Source organism: Rhinoderma darwinii, chromosome 7 (genome assembly GCF_050947455.1).
Source record: "Rhinoderma darwinii isolate aRhiDar2 chromosome 7, aRhiDar2.hap1, whole genome shotgun sequence".
In the NCBI taxonomy this organism is placed as follows: domain Eukaryota; kingdom Metazoa; phylum Chordata; class Amphibia; order Anura; family Rhinodermatidae; genus Rhinoderma; species Rhinoderma darwinii.
Genome location: NC_134693.1, coordinates 3953214 through 3968861, shown reverse-complemented (window position 1 = coordinate 3968861; position 15648 = coordinate 3953214). Strand labels below are relative to the sequence as shown.

The window sequence follows — 15648 nt, the reverse complement described above, 5'->3', positions numbered from 1 at the left end:
GATTGTCGGAGGCAGTCATCAAAGCTCTACAAAAAAGTAGGAAAAATGTCACTACCGCCATCTATGGGAAGGTCTGGAAGAAATCAACTGGCCGTTTTGCATCCATGTCTACCGGTATTCCTGCCGCAATCATTGTCCACATTCTTTGGCACGTTCCAAGGACTGAAACGTTTTGCATCGGCGTTTCCAGTTTCATTCAATTCCTGGCCGTCTGTTTTGACGGGCGTTTCTTTTGTCAGCCAATATTGGCGAGCTATAAACCGGCCGTGTGACTACACCGAGAACTATGTTGTACTGAACATGGCTGTCAGTGTCACACGGCTGCTTTTAACCGTCATGTGACTATAGACTTAGGCGCGTCGGCACAGGAACGACTGCAGATTGTACACGTCTCATGTGCGTCAATGTCTGTCGCATTACACGGCACATCTCGCCCCTTCCAATATAACGGGTGAAATCTGAGGTGAATCTGTAGCAAAACAAGAGGATTCATGGCGGAGGAATTTGCCGTGCGGAAGTGGCTTAAAGGTGAAGACTCCACAGGGGTCATAATATTCTATCGAGCTGCGTTACAAAGAACGCAACCCCTTTTAAAGAGGTACACACCCTGTTAGGACCTGGAGCCCCCCCCTCCATTAAAATAAATGGTGGTCTCCGATGCAGCCCTCACCTTACACCTTTATCTGTTCACTGCTTAAATCTCCATAAAAGCTGAATAACTTTAGTATCGACTTTCCCTTCGTCACAAATTACACCAGATCTTCTACTCTGGTCACATCCAAAGCAGTATTTATCATTCCCCGATCCCACAATGCACTGTACTTTGTACCAGAGCAGACCCTGAACCAGCAGGGGGCAGTGAAACGTGGGCCTAAGATGTAACGGAACCATGAGATTTATGAATGCAGCTCTGGATGTGACTGGAGTATATGACATGATATAGAGCTTTACACCTGGTTAATAATAATCCACGGCCTCCTTAATGGGGTGAATATATTCTAGACAAGTGCGATTATCAGAGTCCATTTATTGCTTTCATCCATGTGGTCGCTACACGCCATTCTCCTCCATAGCTGTACAGTATAAATCACGCCGGATCAGCTCTGCTCAACCCACGTTATAATAAACGATAGATTTATATTATACTATCTCAGACATTAATAACTAGTACCCGAGCCACAGCCGGCACACAGATCTCCAAAGCTGCCGGCGTCTCGGATGGCGGTTCGGTGACATCTAGGACCTGCCTCCATGTTTGGCTTTGTTCACATTGTGATTTGGATGATGAAAAAGAGAAAAAAACAAAACCGGAAATGACTTGTAAAACACATCACAGCTGCACACTTCGTTTCTTTGTGTTTCATAGGATTCGTGTTTTGTTTTCGGCGTTTTTTGCCTTTAAATTGAATAGAACACGATGTGGAGAATTGTCATGAGGCTTTTTTGTATTACACAAATAATAATTTAATTACAGACCTGTGATGAAAAACCGCGCTGCAATAATAATAAAAACTTTTTTAGGCAGATGTCAAATAGTGTGAACGAGGCCTGAAAGGCGATGTCCAGGAATTATTTATTGATGGCCTATCCTTAGGATCAGTCATCAATATCAGATTGTTGGAGGTTCAACTCCCGGTACCCCCACAATCAGCAGGCTAAATGGGTCATGGCTTTCCTAGTTTACAGGCAGTGCCGTACATTTTCGTAGCGGCTGTGCCTGGGATTGCCGTTCCGGTCCCATGCAAGTAAACCGGTGGAGGGTGCCAGAAGTCACACCGCCACCGATCTGATATTGACCTATAAGGATACACCATCAATTAATAATGCCCGGACTGCCCCTTTAAATCCACTTTCGCCTATAGATATAATATATTACAGGTGTGCGGTCTCAGCAGCAACAAAGCCCGCCCCGCCCCGCCCCGCCCCGCCCCCCCCCCATATAAAAATAGAATTACAAGAAACATAATTACAGTAGAGATCTATGAGTCACTGAACGTAGCCGTTGTTACCAGAATGAAAACCTCCATACTTTACACTACAGGTTGTATGGAAAATATTGCAAAACAAAAACAAGGTTTAGATTACGGCTTCTCTTGAGATGATCTGTGCAATCTACGTGCGTGTGCGCGCGCCCCCCCCCCCCCCCCCCAATCATTCCCATCGTTACATGGAAATGCTGCAAATTGTCCCTTTGTTCTATAAATTCCCAGCAATGAAAAAAAAAATGACACTACTATAAAATCAAAGTAAAAAGTCCTGGATATAAAACTTATATAGCAGCAAATTACAAAGCCGCACAGAGTATTTCAGCATCTGTCCTGCGGATTGTATGAAGTTCTTTGGGGTCTAGATTGTTATAGACGGTAGAAAGTGGCTGCCCCTCCCCCAAGCGGCCATGAATAGTTCCGATCACCGGTATTACTGCCGCGATCATTGTCCGCATTCTTTGGCGCTTCCCAGGGACTCACAAATGCACGAAGAATGGGTGACCTGAGCAGCAGCTGAAGTGTTAACAACCTGCGACATATGAACCCTCCCATGGCAGACGATCATTTTTAGGGGTCCGGGCGACACTGCAGGGTCTGATTTATTGTTCTGTGATTCATCCACCATTCAGAGGTCACTGAAATTGAGTTCGGGGGCGCTGTCTGAAAAGTCATCCAGATCGCGATCGCTGAGGTCGTGGTCACTCAGGTCGCGCTCGCTCCGGCTCTTCCGGTCTCTGCTGGTGCTGGATTTTTCTCTGGACCCTGCAGCAGCAAAACAATGAAAATGTGACAAAAATCTGCTCTATGCAATTCGTGACACAAATAGTCCGCAACAATGGCGTCAACTGCGCCTCGGACTCGTCTCTCACGTGTGACAGAATTAATCACACGACGTCACATAATGGAATCTGCCACTAATAGTGCGGTAATACTGCAGCCTCCACAAGGGGGCGCTCACTGCATACAGATAGTACTGGCTCCTCAGCTCCCCCTAGTGGTGCACTTTTAATCAGTTTATAATGAGAAGTTCTGCTGATACCTCTGGAGCGCTCCGTAGCAGCGCTCAGGCTGTATGATGTGTCCTCAGAGCTGATGTCGGCCAGGCTGATCCGTGAGCGCACGTCATCCAAGGAAGAAGAGGACGCCGACCTGCTGAGCTGTCTCTGCCCAGAACGTCCGGGGTCTATATAGCATTATGTACAGTAACAAGTTATATTATACAGCAGTGACATCACCACTCTCCAGATATATTATACAACAGTGACATCACCGCTCTCCATATATAAGATATATTATACAGCAGTGACATCACCGCTCTCCAGATATAAGATATTATACAGCAGTGACATCACCGCTCTCCAGATATAAGATATATTATACAACAGTGACATCACCGCTCTCCAGATATCAGTTATATTATACAGCAGTGACATCACCGCTCTCCAGACATCAGTTATATTATACAGCAGTGACATCACCGCTCTCCAGACATCAGTTATATTATACAGCAGTGACATCACCGCTCTCCAGATATCAGTTATATTATACAGCAGTGACATCACCGCTCTCCAGATATCAGTTATATTATACAGCAGTGACATCACCACTCTCCAGACATCAGTTATATTATACAGCAGTGACATCACCACTCCAGATATATATTATATTATACAGCAGTGACATCACCGCTCTCCAGCCATCAGTTATATTATACAGCAGTGACATCACCTCTCTGCAGATATCAGGTATATTATACAGCAGTGACATCACCGCTCTCCAGATATAGGTTATATTATACAGCAGTGACATCACCACCCTCCAAATATCAGTTATATTATACAGCAGTGACATCACCGCTCTCCAGATATAAGATATATTATACAGCAGTGACATCACCGCTCTCCAGATATCAGTTATATTATACAGTAGTGACATCACCGCTCTCCAGATATCAGTTATATTATACAGCAGTGACATCACCGCTCTCCAGCTATCAGTTATATTATACAGCAGTGACATCACCGCTCTCCAGATATATTATATTATACAGCAGTGACATCACCTCTCTCCAGATATCAGTTATATTATACAGCAGTGACATCACCGCTCTCCAGATATCAGTTATATTATACAGCAGTGACATCACCGCTCTCCAGATATATTATATTATACAGCAGTGACATCACCTCTCTCCAGATATCAGTTATATTATACAGCAGTGACATCACCGCTCTCCAGATATCAGTTATATTATACAGCAGTGACATCACCGCTCTCCAGATATAAGTTATATTATACAGCAGTGACATCACCTCTCTCCAGATATCAGTTATATTATACAGCAGTGACATCACCGATCTCCAGATATATTATATTATACAGCAGTGACATCACCTCTCTCCAGATATCAGTTATATTATACAGCAGTGACATCACCGCTCTCCAGATATCAGTTATATTATACAGCAGTGACATCACCGCTCTCCAGATATCAGTTATATTATACAGCAGTGACATCACCTCTCTCCAGATATCAGTTATATTATACAGCAGTGACATCACCGCTCTCCAGATATCAGTTATATTATACAGCAGTGACATCACCTCTCTCAAGATATCAGTTATATTATACAGCAGTGACATCACCGCTCTCCAGATATAAGTTATATTATACAGCAGTGACATCACCGCTCTCCAGATATAGGGAGTATTTGATAAGGACTTTTATAAGCAGTCATGTCTGGGATTGTACGGACCGGGCTGGTCACTCTTCACTCTGTGGGCAGAAACCTTCCCCTCCAGAATCCTCACATCTTCCTTCAGGTCTCCAATTGACGATCTGTGGAGAAGGATACAAAATAAATACTCAGCAAAGAAATCCCCACAAATAATCAGGGGTGCGAGACCATCAATCTGTCCGGATATTACCGGATGGTCTGGCGCTGGGGATAGTGGGAGCGGTGTGGCCCTCGGGGGCTGTTCTAATATCCCGGGACTGGGGCCAACACACGATCAGTGGCGATGCTGCAACCTTCGGCACTCCAACTCCCAGCATGCCTTGACAATGAAAGGCTTTATTATTCCAGCAAAAGGCATCAGGGCATGCTGGGAGTTGTAGTTTTACAAAAGCTGGAGTGCCAAGGTGGCAGACCCCTGGTGTAAGTATATACACGCACTCAAACCTTGATGGGCCAGACATGCCGGATTATCAGAATTTTACCAGAATGAAGTAGAGGAGGTTATGGATGAAGGTAACGCTCAATGGTGGCATCAAGGGGAAACGTGAAACAGCCGAGCGCTGACGGCAATGGTTTGTGGAGGCGGAGGCAGATATTTGGGATCCAGGCGGTACCTGATGTGCAGTAGATCTCGCTGCACTCCCTGCGCGTCCGTCCGTGCCCGGTCCAGCTCCTGGCTCTGCGTCTGATGGCTGCTCAGTATCCTCTGCAGCACCTGGGGGAGAGAACAGAGTTTACATAGGACTGACAGCGACCAGCGCCACCGCATCCCACCCCCCACTTACCGTGGCATTTTTCTCTTGTGCCCGCTTAATCTCCTGCCCGTCTGAGACTTGCCGCAGCAACTCGTCCTCCTGTCGTCCTACAGGAGAAATAACACGGTGGCAGGACGTTTACTACACGTTATAATAAACGCAGACCCGTCAGTGCGAGCGCTCCCCTCCCCCACGGACACTCACGTAATCTTTGGTGCATGTAGTCGGAGTCTCGCCGGAGACTTTCATATTCTTTCCAAATCAGCCTCTTCCTGCAAAGAAATGTGAAAATTGGAACGTTATCATATTTATAACAGGAGGGGGGCACCGGGACACTCAACCTGTGCAGCTGACGGCTCTCTATTACTCACTGTTATCAGCAATTTCAGGCCAGGGGAGGCTGAATGTAGTCAGTGGGCTTTAGGGAATGATCTTAGTTAAATTATTTCTCCTACACCAGTCACATCCAGAGCTGCATTCACAATTCTGCTGTCTCCTACTTGGGATGGGCCCCCTAACAGCGGAGCTGAATTGTGGGAAATGCATTTCTTCAGTCTCCGGCTACGACACAATCAGCAGCGCTCCCCTGTATGGACACAGACGGGCAGCGAGGAGGCTGCGCCATGACTTACGTTTCATTCACTTCCTGTAGGATGCTGGTGGCGGAGCGCAGCGAGGGGCTGGACGCACGGGTGGAGGAATCTCTCACTCTTTCCTCCAGGTGGCGCAGTTCGCTGGACAGTTCCTGTCGCAGTCCGTCCATCTTCCTCTCCAGCAGAGACTCGGACACGTCCAGTCCACGCGAGGCTCCGAGCCGCCGCACCTCATCTGTACAACGCGGGAAACGTTAATGTAATACCTGCTGGAGTCTGAACTCATACAAGACACAGGACATCTGAGGCGCACAGCTCGCCAGACCAGCGCTAAAGGGTTTCCCAGCCGGAAGTCGCGATCATTGTCAGCCATCTTGGCGGTCATGGCAGCAGCGTTTGGTCACGGAGCTCTGTCTGCTAGTCCTGAGTATGTTACTCTCCCCCTCCCCCCGCGCCGAATATGCCCATAAGACAATGCAGTTGTACCCTCGGGCAGGATTGTACACGACAGCCACATCACCCTGGAGGCCGTGCACGCGACCAGATTTTTCAGCCATTCGGAAATACTGTATCCGTAAATCATCCGCATATATACAGAACGGTGTCCGTAAATACGGCCCATATCGCAGCCGTATTTACGGATCCGCAAAAAGAAAACCACAAATGATATGCAATATCTGCAAACCTGGCGTCGCCTAGCAACGCTTCCGTAATTACAGACAGCGACACATCTGTAGCCGTCCATAATTACGGAAGCGCCCATAGACTACTATGTGGAGTCCGTACCGTAATTCCGGATTTAAAAATAAAGGACACGTTCTATCATTTCTACGGCACGGACGCCCATCCGTAAAAATACGGAAAGGTGTCTGTGGCCAATAGAAACTAATAGGTCCGTAATTACGAATGGAAAATACGGTCGTGTGCCTGTCGCCTTAGGGTCTCCATTCATTTCCAGGGAAGACGCAGGCGGACTATAATGACAAGGATCGATCATTAATACCGATCCGACACGTGTCCCGTTTCTTGTTATTGGGACGCTCGGTGGGAAAGAGGCTGCGGGAAAAGATCAACTAGCGTGTTTTTTGATCGGACAGTTACGTGTACGGCCGCCATTGCGCTGTGATAAGATATTACATGGCGGGCAGCCCGCTGTGATCCTCGCCTCTTACCTTCCAGGCTCTGTATCCACTGGAGATGAAGTTCGCGGTCTCGCTCTAGACGCCCGATGGCCTGGTGCAGGGAGGTGATCATCTGACGGCGAGGAGGAAACAAAGGATCAGACAAGACGTGACACTTCTGACCTCGGTACACGCGGCGGCGGAGGACGCGCCGTACCTTGGCCTGTGAGAGCAGCTGACTGCTCAGATTAACCATGTCTTCAGAGGACGCCGCCGCAGTGTGGGGGTAGGCGTACGGCGTGTACGGTGAGGCGGGTTTAGGGGGTGGCATGTCGTCATAAAGGACTCCTCTTCTGATGGGAGGTAAATCTAAGCGATAATCTGAAAAAAATTTAATTAAATTCACATATCAGGAATCTGCGCCAAAAACCGCAACGTGTGAACAGACGCCAAGAGGAAGACAACGCAGCAGAATGAGCACTTAAAGGAATGGTAACAATTTATAATAATTCTGAACCATTGTGCAATGAAGAGTTCCAATTCCTCGACATTTTCAAGACACCCGCTTGCTTTAAATACATGGAAACAGTCTGGTATAAATCTAGAGGTTGAAATCCTGCGCTGACCTGGTTCTGCTCACACCGTCCAGGACAGGAGAGATGCTGATGTGATTCACTCACTACACTGATACATTGTAACAAACCCATCAGCTAGACCAGATCTGTATGTAAAAGAAGAATGTTCCCATTCACTATCTGCAAGCAGAGATCTTGAATATGTGAGGAAATTAGCATATTCGAAAGCTGATGGACATTTCATCATTCGGTGAAGCGTCTCTGTGGGGGCGGTCGGGGTCCCAGTTCTCTAACCTTCTGCCTCGTTTCTGCAGCAGGATGGAATTTCCCCTTTAAATACTCACAGGCCGCTAGCGGGAGCAGCGCGGGTCAGAGTTGGATACACTCCTAATGGCAATGTATCTAACTTTCAGGAATACGATACACATAAAGGACCCTCAGGTTCCAGATACAGTAAAATTCTGTCCCGTATCCATAGGACCCGTGTGATGCCGGATTACTGAGACTTTCCGGACGGCGTTCCATGAAAACCAAGTAACGGAGGTTCGGATTCTGCGTATCCTGGAGGCAAATGCTGATGATGACAGAGTGCGGGACTATTCCTGGGGACACCAGGGCGGGGGGGGGGGTGATCTTACCTGTGGTGACGTCTCCCCGGGTATACAGCCTCTCCTGCAGAGAAAAGAGCGAGCGTCAGACGTGCACAAAACAATATAACGACGGCCGCACCGCAGCAGCCCTATGGGGGGCAGGATCTGCTGCTCCAACTGCGGGCAGAGCACGGGACCCCCTGACGTTACCGCTCTCTATAATATCAGACACATGTATAACCGCAGGACACAATGACATGTAGCGGTGGTAGTGCCGCAACAAGAGAGCGCCACGTTGTTTTTTTACTTTCTTCCACAATGTGAATCCCTGAGAAGTCGGGGGCGCTGGAGTAAGATGCGCACCCCTCCCCCGTCTGTGCGCCAGAGTCAAATCTACGACAGGAGTAGATTTGCGCTAGAATTTTCCCCCCAACTTCTGTTGTAAATTGCGGGTGCCCCCCCCCCCCCTCCTACCGCTGCGACCCGTCCACTATTCAGCGAAGTGTCGTGAGCGGTGGAAACGACACAAAGGTCTCATTTTTCTTACAAATTGCAACTGTTGTGGCGTTTGCGACTTTTCTACGGCAGAAAACTGGTGTAGAAAAGTTTATAAGTTCCCCATTGGTGTTTCAATTCCTCCTCATTTTCAAAATCTCTGCTTGCTTCCAATGAATATAAATATTCTGGTTTACATTCTGAGGTTGTAAACACATCCCGACCTAATATTTCTCACAGCTGAGCGTTTGTTACCATTGTATCCAATCTAGACAACGCACTACCAGCTAAACAACAGCAGCAGCACAAATCTCTCTCCTGTCCTAGTTTGTTACAATGTATCAGTGCAGGTAACATGTATCGGTCTGGGGTCCAATGCGTTTCGCTCACAGAGGATTGTCTAGACTGGATGAATGGGAGTAGCCTCTGGATGTAAACAACAACAATGGTCCAATTCATTGACAGCAAGCAGAGATCTTAAAGAGGGTAAACAAATAAAACAGTCTCTTAGAAAGCGCCAGAACTTTTCCTCCCACAACGATTCAGCTTTATATACAGCGGACTGGACGGCCGCGGTAATGACTCAAAGCGAACGACCCGCACCCACAGGACGCCAGAAGAGGTCGACAGCTACATATCGGCGGTAACGTCAGGGGCCACGTCTCTGAGTCCTGGGCTTTACCCGCAGCTGGAGGGACACACGGCTAATAAATGAGGGAAATGGTCGCCACTTCTCACCTTGATCTTCGCCACGCTGTCGTCCGCGGCCGTGAGGACGGCGTCCAGCTTAGAGTCCCAGTTCATGGCGTCGTCAGATCTTCGCTATAGAACAGTGGAAATCCCTGAGAAAGAAAAAACAGAAGAAATGATGGAATATATCACTGAAAACAAACATCGCCAATCACAGCTGGAGGTTTGTTACAATTGTATCCAGGCCAGACGATATAGAAGGTAAACAGCCTGGAATCCAGACCGATACATTGTAACAAACTAAAGGACAGGAGATGATGGTCTAGTCTGATACAATTGTAACAACCCTTCAGCTGTGAGAAGAAGTGTTAGGTCTCTAGGCACGTTTGTATTCACTGACAGCAAGCCTAGATCTTGAAAATGGTGAGAAATTGAAGCAAAGTCTAGCAGAAAGGTTGCAGAACTTTTCACTGAATAAAGTTTATGATTTATTTACATAAAACCGGAACCCCAGTAATTGCCAGCTGCCCCTCCCCCGCCCTGCGAGGTATATAACGTACACAGGTGTATATATAGTGGGGGGCTGTCCTCGGGGTCCCGGCTCCTCTCACCTCTGATCATTCAAACCGTCTCCCTGGCGTCAGCAGCGCCCAGCTCTCCGTAACGGCAGTTGCCGCGGAGGACGCCGGGATGTGTAGTTCTCCCGGCAGTTTACGGAACAGTGGGCTGAGTAAAAGGAAACTACAAGTCCCATGGGTCGCTGCGCCGTGTTATTGTAGACGTCACATCAGCCGCGCCCCCGTACTACAAGTCCCATGAGGCACCGCGGCTGGAGGTGACAGGCAGCCGGGATAATGGGCTCACACGTGGAGATCCAGGAGAAGCTGCAGGGGGCGCTACAGCCGCAGGGGTTCGAGGTGCACCCCTTCCAGGTAACCAGTCATGTGTGATCCCCGGCTGCTGAGAATGAAGGAGGAGGCTCAGTGAGTAAGAGACCGCAGACATGACCTAGAAAAATGAGCTCCAGCTGGTGTAAAACTACAACTCCCAGGGGGCTCTGACAGGGTATCCTGTGAGTTGAAGTTTTGTGACAGCTAAAGAGCCACCTGTTGGATATCACTGACCAAGGAAATTGAAGGGGACCAAGTGATCAAGAGGCCGGGGAACACGCGTGACAGGTGGAGCAGCGAGTAAGAGACCTGGAGTAACCAGTAAGGAGAGGTGTAAGTCTGAGGTGTAGGGTCAGTGAGTAAGAGACTAAAACCAGCCTGACAAGAGGCTCGGTAGAGGAAGAGACTGGGCAGTGTAAAGCACAGAGGACGTGGCTCAGTGAGTAACAGACTTCTCCGCGTGTGGCGGAGGAGCGTCCGGTAGGAGACGTTGGGATATTCCCGTCCTCCAGCCGCCGTTACCACATTCTGAGTTTCTGTACGAGAAGTTGTGACCCCTCACTTTGCAGGTCGGTTGGTACAATGGCGTCCTGGAGCCCGTCTTCCATCTCTCTTACCCTCCTGACACGCTGGCGTTCGTCGTGCTGAGTTCTCCTTCCATGTTTGAGAAGTCGTTTCAGCCTTTCCTCGCTCAGCACAAGCTGCAGAGTCTCCGGGACCCCATCGACCAGTGCGTGGCCCACCACATGGCGCTGACCAAGGAGGTGGGTGCAGTGACCGGGGAACGCGATGCTGCCTGAGGGGGGAGGTGAAAATGAAGGCAGTGGAAGGGGGTGGGGCTTGGATGGAGTCATTTGTGTGCTGTTGGGTGCAGACAAGATGCAGGTGGTTGGGCGTGGACAGGGCAGGGATGCAGGTGGTTGGGCGGAGCCGGGATGCTGGTGGTTGGGCGGAGCCGGGATGCGGGTGGTTGGGCGGAGCCGGGATGCGGGTGGTTGGGCGGAGCCGCGATGCGGGTGGTTGGGCGGAGCCGGGATGCGGGTGGTTGGGCGGAGCCGGGATGCGGGTGGTTGGGCGTGGGCAGGGATGCGGGTGGTTTGGCGGGGGCCGGGATGCGGGTGGTTGCGGGGGCCGGGATGCGGGTGGTTGCGCGGGCCGGGATGCGGGTGGTTTGGCGGGGGCCGGGATGCGGGTGGTTGCGGGGGCCGGGGTTCGGATGGTTTGGCGGGGGCCGGGATGCGGGTGATTGCGGGGCCGGGATGCGGGTGGTTGGGCGGGGCCGGGATGCGGGTGGTTGGGCGGGGCCGGGATGCGGGTGGTTGCGGGGGCCGGGATGCGGGTGGTTGGGCGGGGGCAGGGCCGGAGGTGACAGGACGGCACAGGGATCTGTATTTATTCCATGACCCGTTTCTGTCGTCGGATATAAGACGCTTCGCTCAGTCGTCCATTGTTCATCGTGACCGCGTCTTCTTCCCGCAGAGATTTTCCTCGCACAGAATTGACGTCATCTACGACTACGAGCTTCATCCCAACCGACGTCCGAAGGTTCTCATGCAGACGGCGGCGCACGTGTCCGGAGCAGCGCACTATTACCAGAGGAAAGACGTGGAGCAGGACCCCTGGGGGGGGAGGGTAAGTGGCTGCCGGAGCGGTGTTCATGGCCGCCAAGGGGGATGGTGACTCGGGGGGGGGAGAGACATAATTTCCAACTGCTGCAAAATCTCTTGAAAAGGGAGAGTGTGTACATGACAGGAAGAGGGAACTTCACGTCTATCAGAGAGGTTCTGCAGCAGCTGACGTATGTGTTTTAAGTTATGTTGCCCTGGCTGATGCAGAACCTCTTTTGGAAGTTCCTGTCAATGACTATGTGCAGGCTGGGCCTGACTGAGGAGAAGACTCCAGAACATTTGGTGGGGGAGGGTCCGCTGTGCGTCAGTGATGCGGTGGACGTCTCGTGCAGGATTATCGGATTACTCGCCCCCGGATCTCTGTCCTCAAGATTAATGGGGGCAAAGTCCACTGGAAACTTTCTCCGGAGTCTCAGAACTGATCTGGAGTCTTTCTGCTTCTTATCCCTGACCAAAAACCAACCGGTAAAGTCAGGAGCGTTAATACACCCGTCCCCCGCCCAAAAAAAATCAAAAACAGTTTGTCCAAAATAAAAGTCCCCCATAAGATTTATCTGAGCGCTGGACAGGACCTGCGTTCATCCTGAGCCACCTGCTTCATGAATAGAATGCTAGAACTACACTGGATACTTAAAGAGGTTTTCCCATAATCAATATTTATCACTTATCGACAGGCTTTGTGATAAATATCTAATCGGTGGGGGTCCGACCGCTGGGACCCCCACCGATCACGAGAACGGGCTTACACTGCCGTTCCTGGGATCCCCATTGAGCGGTACTGCACATGTTCGGCCACCGCTCCATTCCTATGAGGCTCCCAGGAACGGCAGTGTAAGCTCGTGATCGGTGGGGTCCCAGCGGTCGGACCCCCACCGATCAGATATTTATCACCAATCCTGTCGATAAGTGATAAATATTGATTATTGGAAAACCCCTTTAACAAAACCAAAGCGGTAAAAAAGAGGAAACCAATCAAATTTTTTTTTTAGATACACGCGTCGTCCTCGTGTTTATGGAAAGCTGGGTGACCAGTCCTAGAGGTTCAGTAATGGGGACTGCGTAATGGGGACTGCGTAGTGGTTGTCATCCCTTTTTTTTTTTTTTCCTCCTGAATCTTGCAGTGCCCCGACATGTCCACTAGGTGTCAGTATTGTATCATTGTCCATCATTGAGTCCTTCGTGTCTTTTGTTCCCCCAGAAGATGTTCGGCGTCTGCGTTCATCCTCGGTTCGGGGGTTGGTTCGCCATCCGCGCTGTGCTGGTGTTCTCCGATGTCCATGCTCCGGGGTTGGAGCAGACCCTCCCTCTAGACTGTGTGCCCTGCAGGGAGGACCGGATAAGCCTCCTGGAGAACTTCAACTTTAACTGGAAGGACGGGAAGTACCGGGACGTGCTGCCGGCAGAGGAGAAGTATTCACCGGAGCAGACTCTTTACTTTGCTACTCCACCTGCGGAGAGACTGAAGTTGCTTGAACTCTGGGGTCAGATACAACCCATCCTTCCCTGCTGAAACTGTGACGACTTCTCTGCGCATCATTTTATCACTGCTGGATCCTTTGGGCTGCTCCATCTTCCACTTTGGCTCATGACCCGCTATGTCCCCCTCTGTTATACCTCAGTCTTTTCTGTGGCCCCAGGTACCAGGTCATTGGGGGCCAAGAAACGTGAAGGTGCGGCTTCTGACATCTGCATCATGACGTCATGGCGAATCTTATTACCTATTATAGTCTTACGGCAGCTGCTCATTGATCTGAGAGGGACCGTCAGTTCTGCTGCCGGGGTCACCGCCCCGCAGTTTAGAGCCGGCACTTCATGGGGCGATTTTCTGTAATTCCGTTTTTACAATCGCCACGCGCAGTCAGAGGAGCGACGACCTGGGAACGTTCTATATAAACACGTTTTATTTTAACGTATATTTTAAAGCTTTTTTAATTACAGCCGAGCAGTTAAAACCGCGCAGGATCCGTATAAGTCACATGACCGCGCTGCCAGTACCGGCGGAATGTGGGAACCATAACACTAGGTCTGTGGGTATTTATTATGTATGTAGATGGGGCGGGGGTTGGGCTTCTCTCCTGGGGTTTCGTTTTTAGGCCGGGTTCCCACATAGTATAAGCGCCGTGGAATTTCCGCAATGGAATTCTGTATGGAAATTCCGCAGCATTTGCAGTAGCAGCAAAGTGGATGAGATTTAGAAAATCTCCAGCCCACGCTGCGGAAAAAAATGCAGCGAAAACGTTAACAAGTTGACCTGCGGTGCGGCCTTTAAAGCCATGCATGTCAATTTATGCTGCGTTTTCGTTGCTTTTCCCCTTTCGATGGGAATGCAAAACCTGCGACAAAAATCCAAGTGTTGCGACTTTTGCAGCGGAATCGCAACTCAGAAAAAAAAACAATATTTCACACTTACCCAGAAGTCCCTGCTTCTTCCTCCGGTCCGACCTCCTGGGATGACGTTTTATCCCATGTGACCGCTGCAGCTTCATCCAGGGAGACCGGACCGGATGGCAAAGGAGCGACGCATCACCATGACAACGGTCGTGGTATGTATGAATGTTTTTTGGGTTTGTTTTTTTTCTACGCTGCGGCATCTGCAGCGGAAATTGCGGCCGAAAAACCGCGTGGTTTTTTGGATGGAATGCGCTACGGTTTCCAGGTCGGATACGCTGCGCAGTTTTTATCCGACCCGTGGGAACCCGGCGTTATTTGTCGATTTTGTGATCTATAAAACTTCCAGGATTTTAATTTAACTTTTTGGGTTTTTGATTATTTTTTGGTTACTTAGAAATGTCAGAAAATATTGTATTCAATTATGTAAACTATTATTTTTTTTAATGAGATTGTAATAAAAAAGACAATATCTGCGTTCTACGGTGCGTGCAAAGTTCTATCTAATGTGGGGGAGGGGCTATGATGCAGGAGGGGGGGGTACAAACTTATAAACAGGCGAGAAAGCAAAAATATATGACGATGACTGGGAAGAAAAATACCTGAAAACTCCAGGACCACGACCCTCGCAGCGGCTCCGTCACCATGACGTCCCGATCTACTCCTGATCTAATGCCGATCACTATGGTTGTGTTTTTTTCTAAACGTTTATTATTGACCGGGTTATGAACGTATTTTGGATAAGACGTTCTAAATATGGATCACGGGTCGTGACATATAAAGTTGAGTCCTTGTGCAAATAAGTTGCTGTACTGTTTATGAGTCATGCGGAGTTACTCCAATCACATCCAAAGCTGCATTTAAAGTTCTGCTGGTTACCAGAGAACAATGCATTATGGGAACTCAGATAAGATGTCCACAGTTTTGCTGTTCGGTCACATGTCACATATAAGGGTGGAGAGAAACCGTGGTCTTGTTTCAAGGGTGAACCGTGGATATTTGGAAGCAGCTCTGGATGTGAATGCAGAAAATTATATGAAATAACTTCTAAAAGTTTCTCAACTTTAGATGTCAATGAAATGTTTGTAAAATGGGACTTTATTTGCAGGCACAATCCCCCTGTGGTCACATCTTTGTGTATGTCCAGGTCAGACCCCCCCCCCCCCCCCCCCCCCCCGTGGTGGACCCGGTCTATCT

General features: G+C 49.3%; 2 protein-coding genes across 4 annotated transcripts; one reads left to right on the top strand and one right to left on the bottom strand.

The window, feature by feature from the left end:
- Positions 1–2228: 2228 nt before the first annotated feature.
- Positions 2229–10351, bottom strand: CCDC159 (coiled-coil domain containing 159). Of its 3 annotated transcripts, none has more exons than XM_075832602.1 (12): positions 10106–10351; positions 9594–9697; positions 8409–8442; positions 7413–7576; positions 7247–7328; positions 6114–6309; positions 5686–5753; positions 5512–5588; positions 5341–5441; positions 4745–4827; positions 3028–3171; positions 2229–2750 (listed from the first exon to the last, which is right to left on the bottom strand). In XM_075832602.1, the coding sequence occupies exons 2-12, from the start codon at positions 9657–9659 to the stop codon at positions 2614–2616; spliced, it is 1152 nt and encodes a 383-aa protein (XP_075688717.1). In that variant the 5' UTR covers positions 9660–9697; positions 10106–10351; the 3' UTR covers positions 2229–2613. The 3 variants fall into 3 exon arrangements, with proteins under 3 accessions (XP_075688717.1, XP_075688716.1, XP_075688718.1); XM_075832601.1 differs by having other exon boundaries at positions 10157–10350; XM_075832603.1 differs by lacking the exon at positions 10106–10351 and adding an exon at positions 10042–10102.
- On the top strand, positions 10176–14464 carry MMACHC (metabolism of cobalamin associated C). The gene is made up of 4 exons (XM_075832604.1): positions 10176–10477; positions 11005–11199; positions 11915–12067; positions 13262–14464. The coding sequence occupies exons 1-4, from the start codon at positions 10400–10402 to the stop codon at positions 13571–13573; spliced, it is 738 nt and encodes a 245-aa protein (XP_075688719.1). The 5' UTR covers positions 10176–10399; the 3' UTR covers positions 13574–14464.
- Positions 14465–15648: the final 1184 nt, after the last annotated feature.

What these genes read in the sequence shown, in the direction of transcription:
- CCDC159 (XM_075832602.1), bottom strand. Translation starts at nt 9,659, where the DNA reads ATGAACTGGGACTCTAAGCTGGACGCCGTCCTCACGGCCGCGGACGAC. An exon ending in CTACATGCACCAAAGATTAC is followed by an intron (nt 5,589 to 5,685) that starts GTGAGTGTCCGT and finishes TTTCTCCTGTAG; the next exon opens with GACGACAGGAGGACGAGTTG. An exon ending in CACAAGAGAAAAATGCCACG is followed by an intron (nt 5,442 to 5,511) that starts GTAAGTGGGGGG and finishes TCTCTCCCCCAG; the next exon opens with GTGCTGCAGAGGATACTGAG.
- MMACHC (XM_075832604.1), top strand. Translation starts at nt 10,400, where the DNA reads ATGGGCTCACACGTGGAGATCCAGGAGAAGCTGCAGGGGGCGCTACAG. An exon ending in ACATGGCGCTGACCAAGGAG is followed by an intron (nt 11,200 to 11,914) that starts GTGGGTGCAGTG and finishes TTCTTCCCGCAG; the next exon opens with AGATTTTCCTCGCACAGAAT. An exon ending in AGGACCCCTGGGGGGGGAGG is followed by an intron (nt 12,068 to 13,261) that starts GTAAGTGGCTGC and finishes TTGTTCCCCCAG; the next exon opens with AAGATGTTCGGCGTCTGCGT.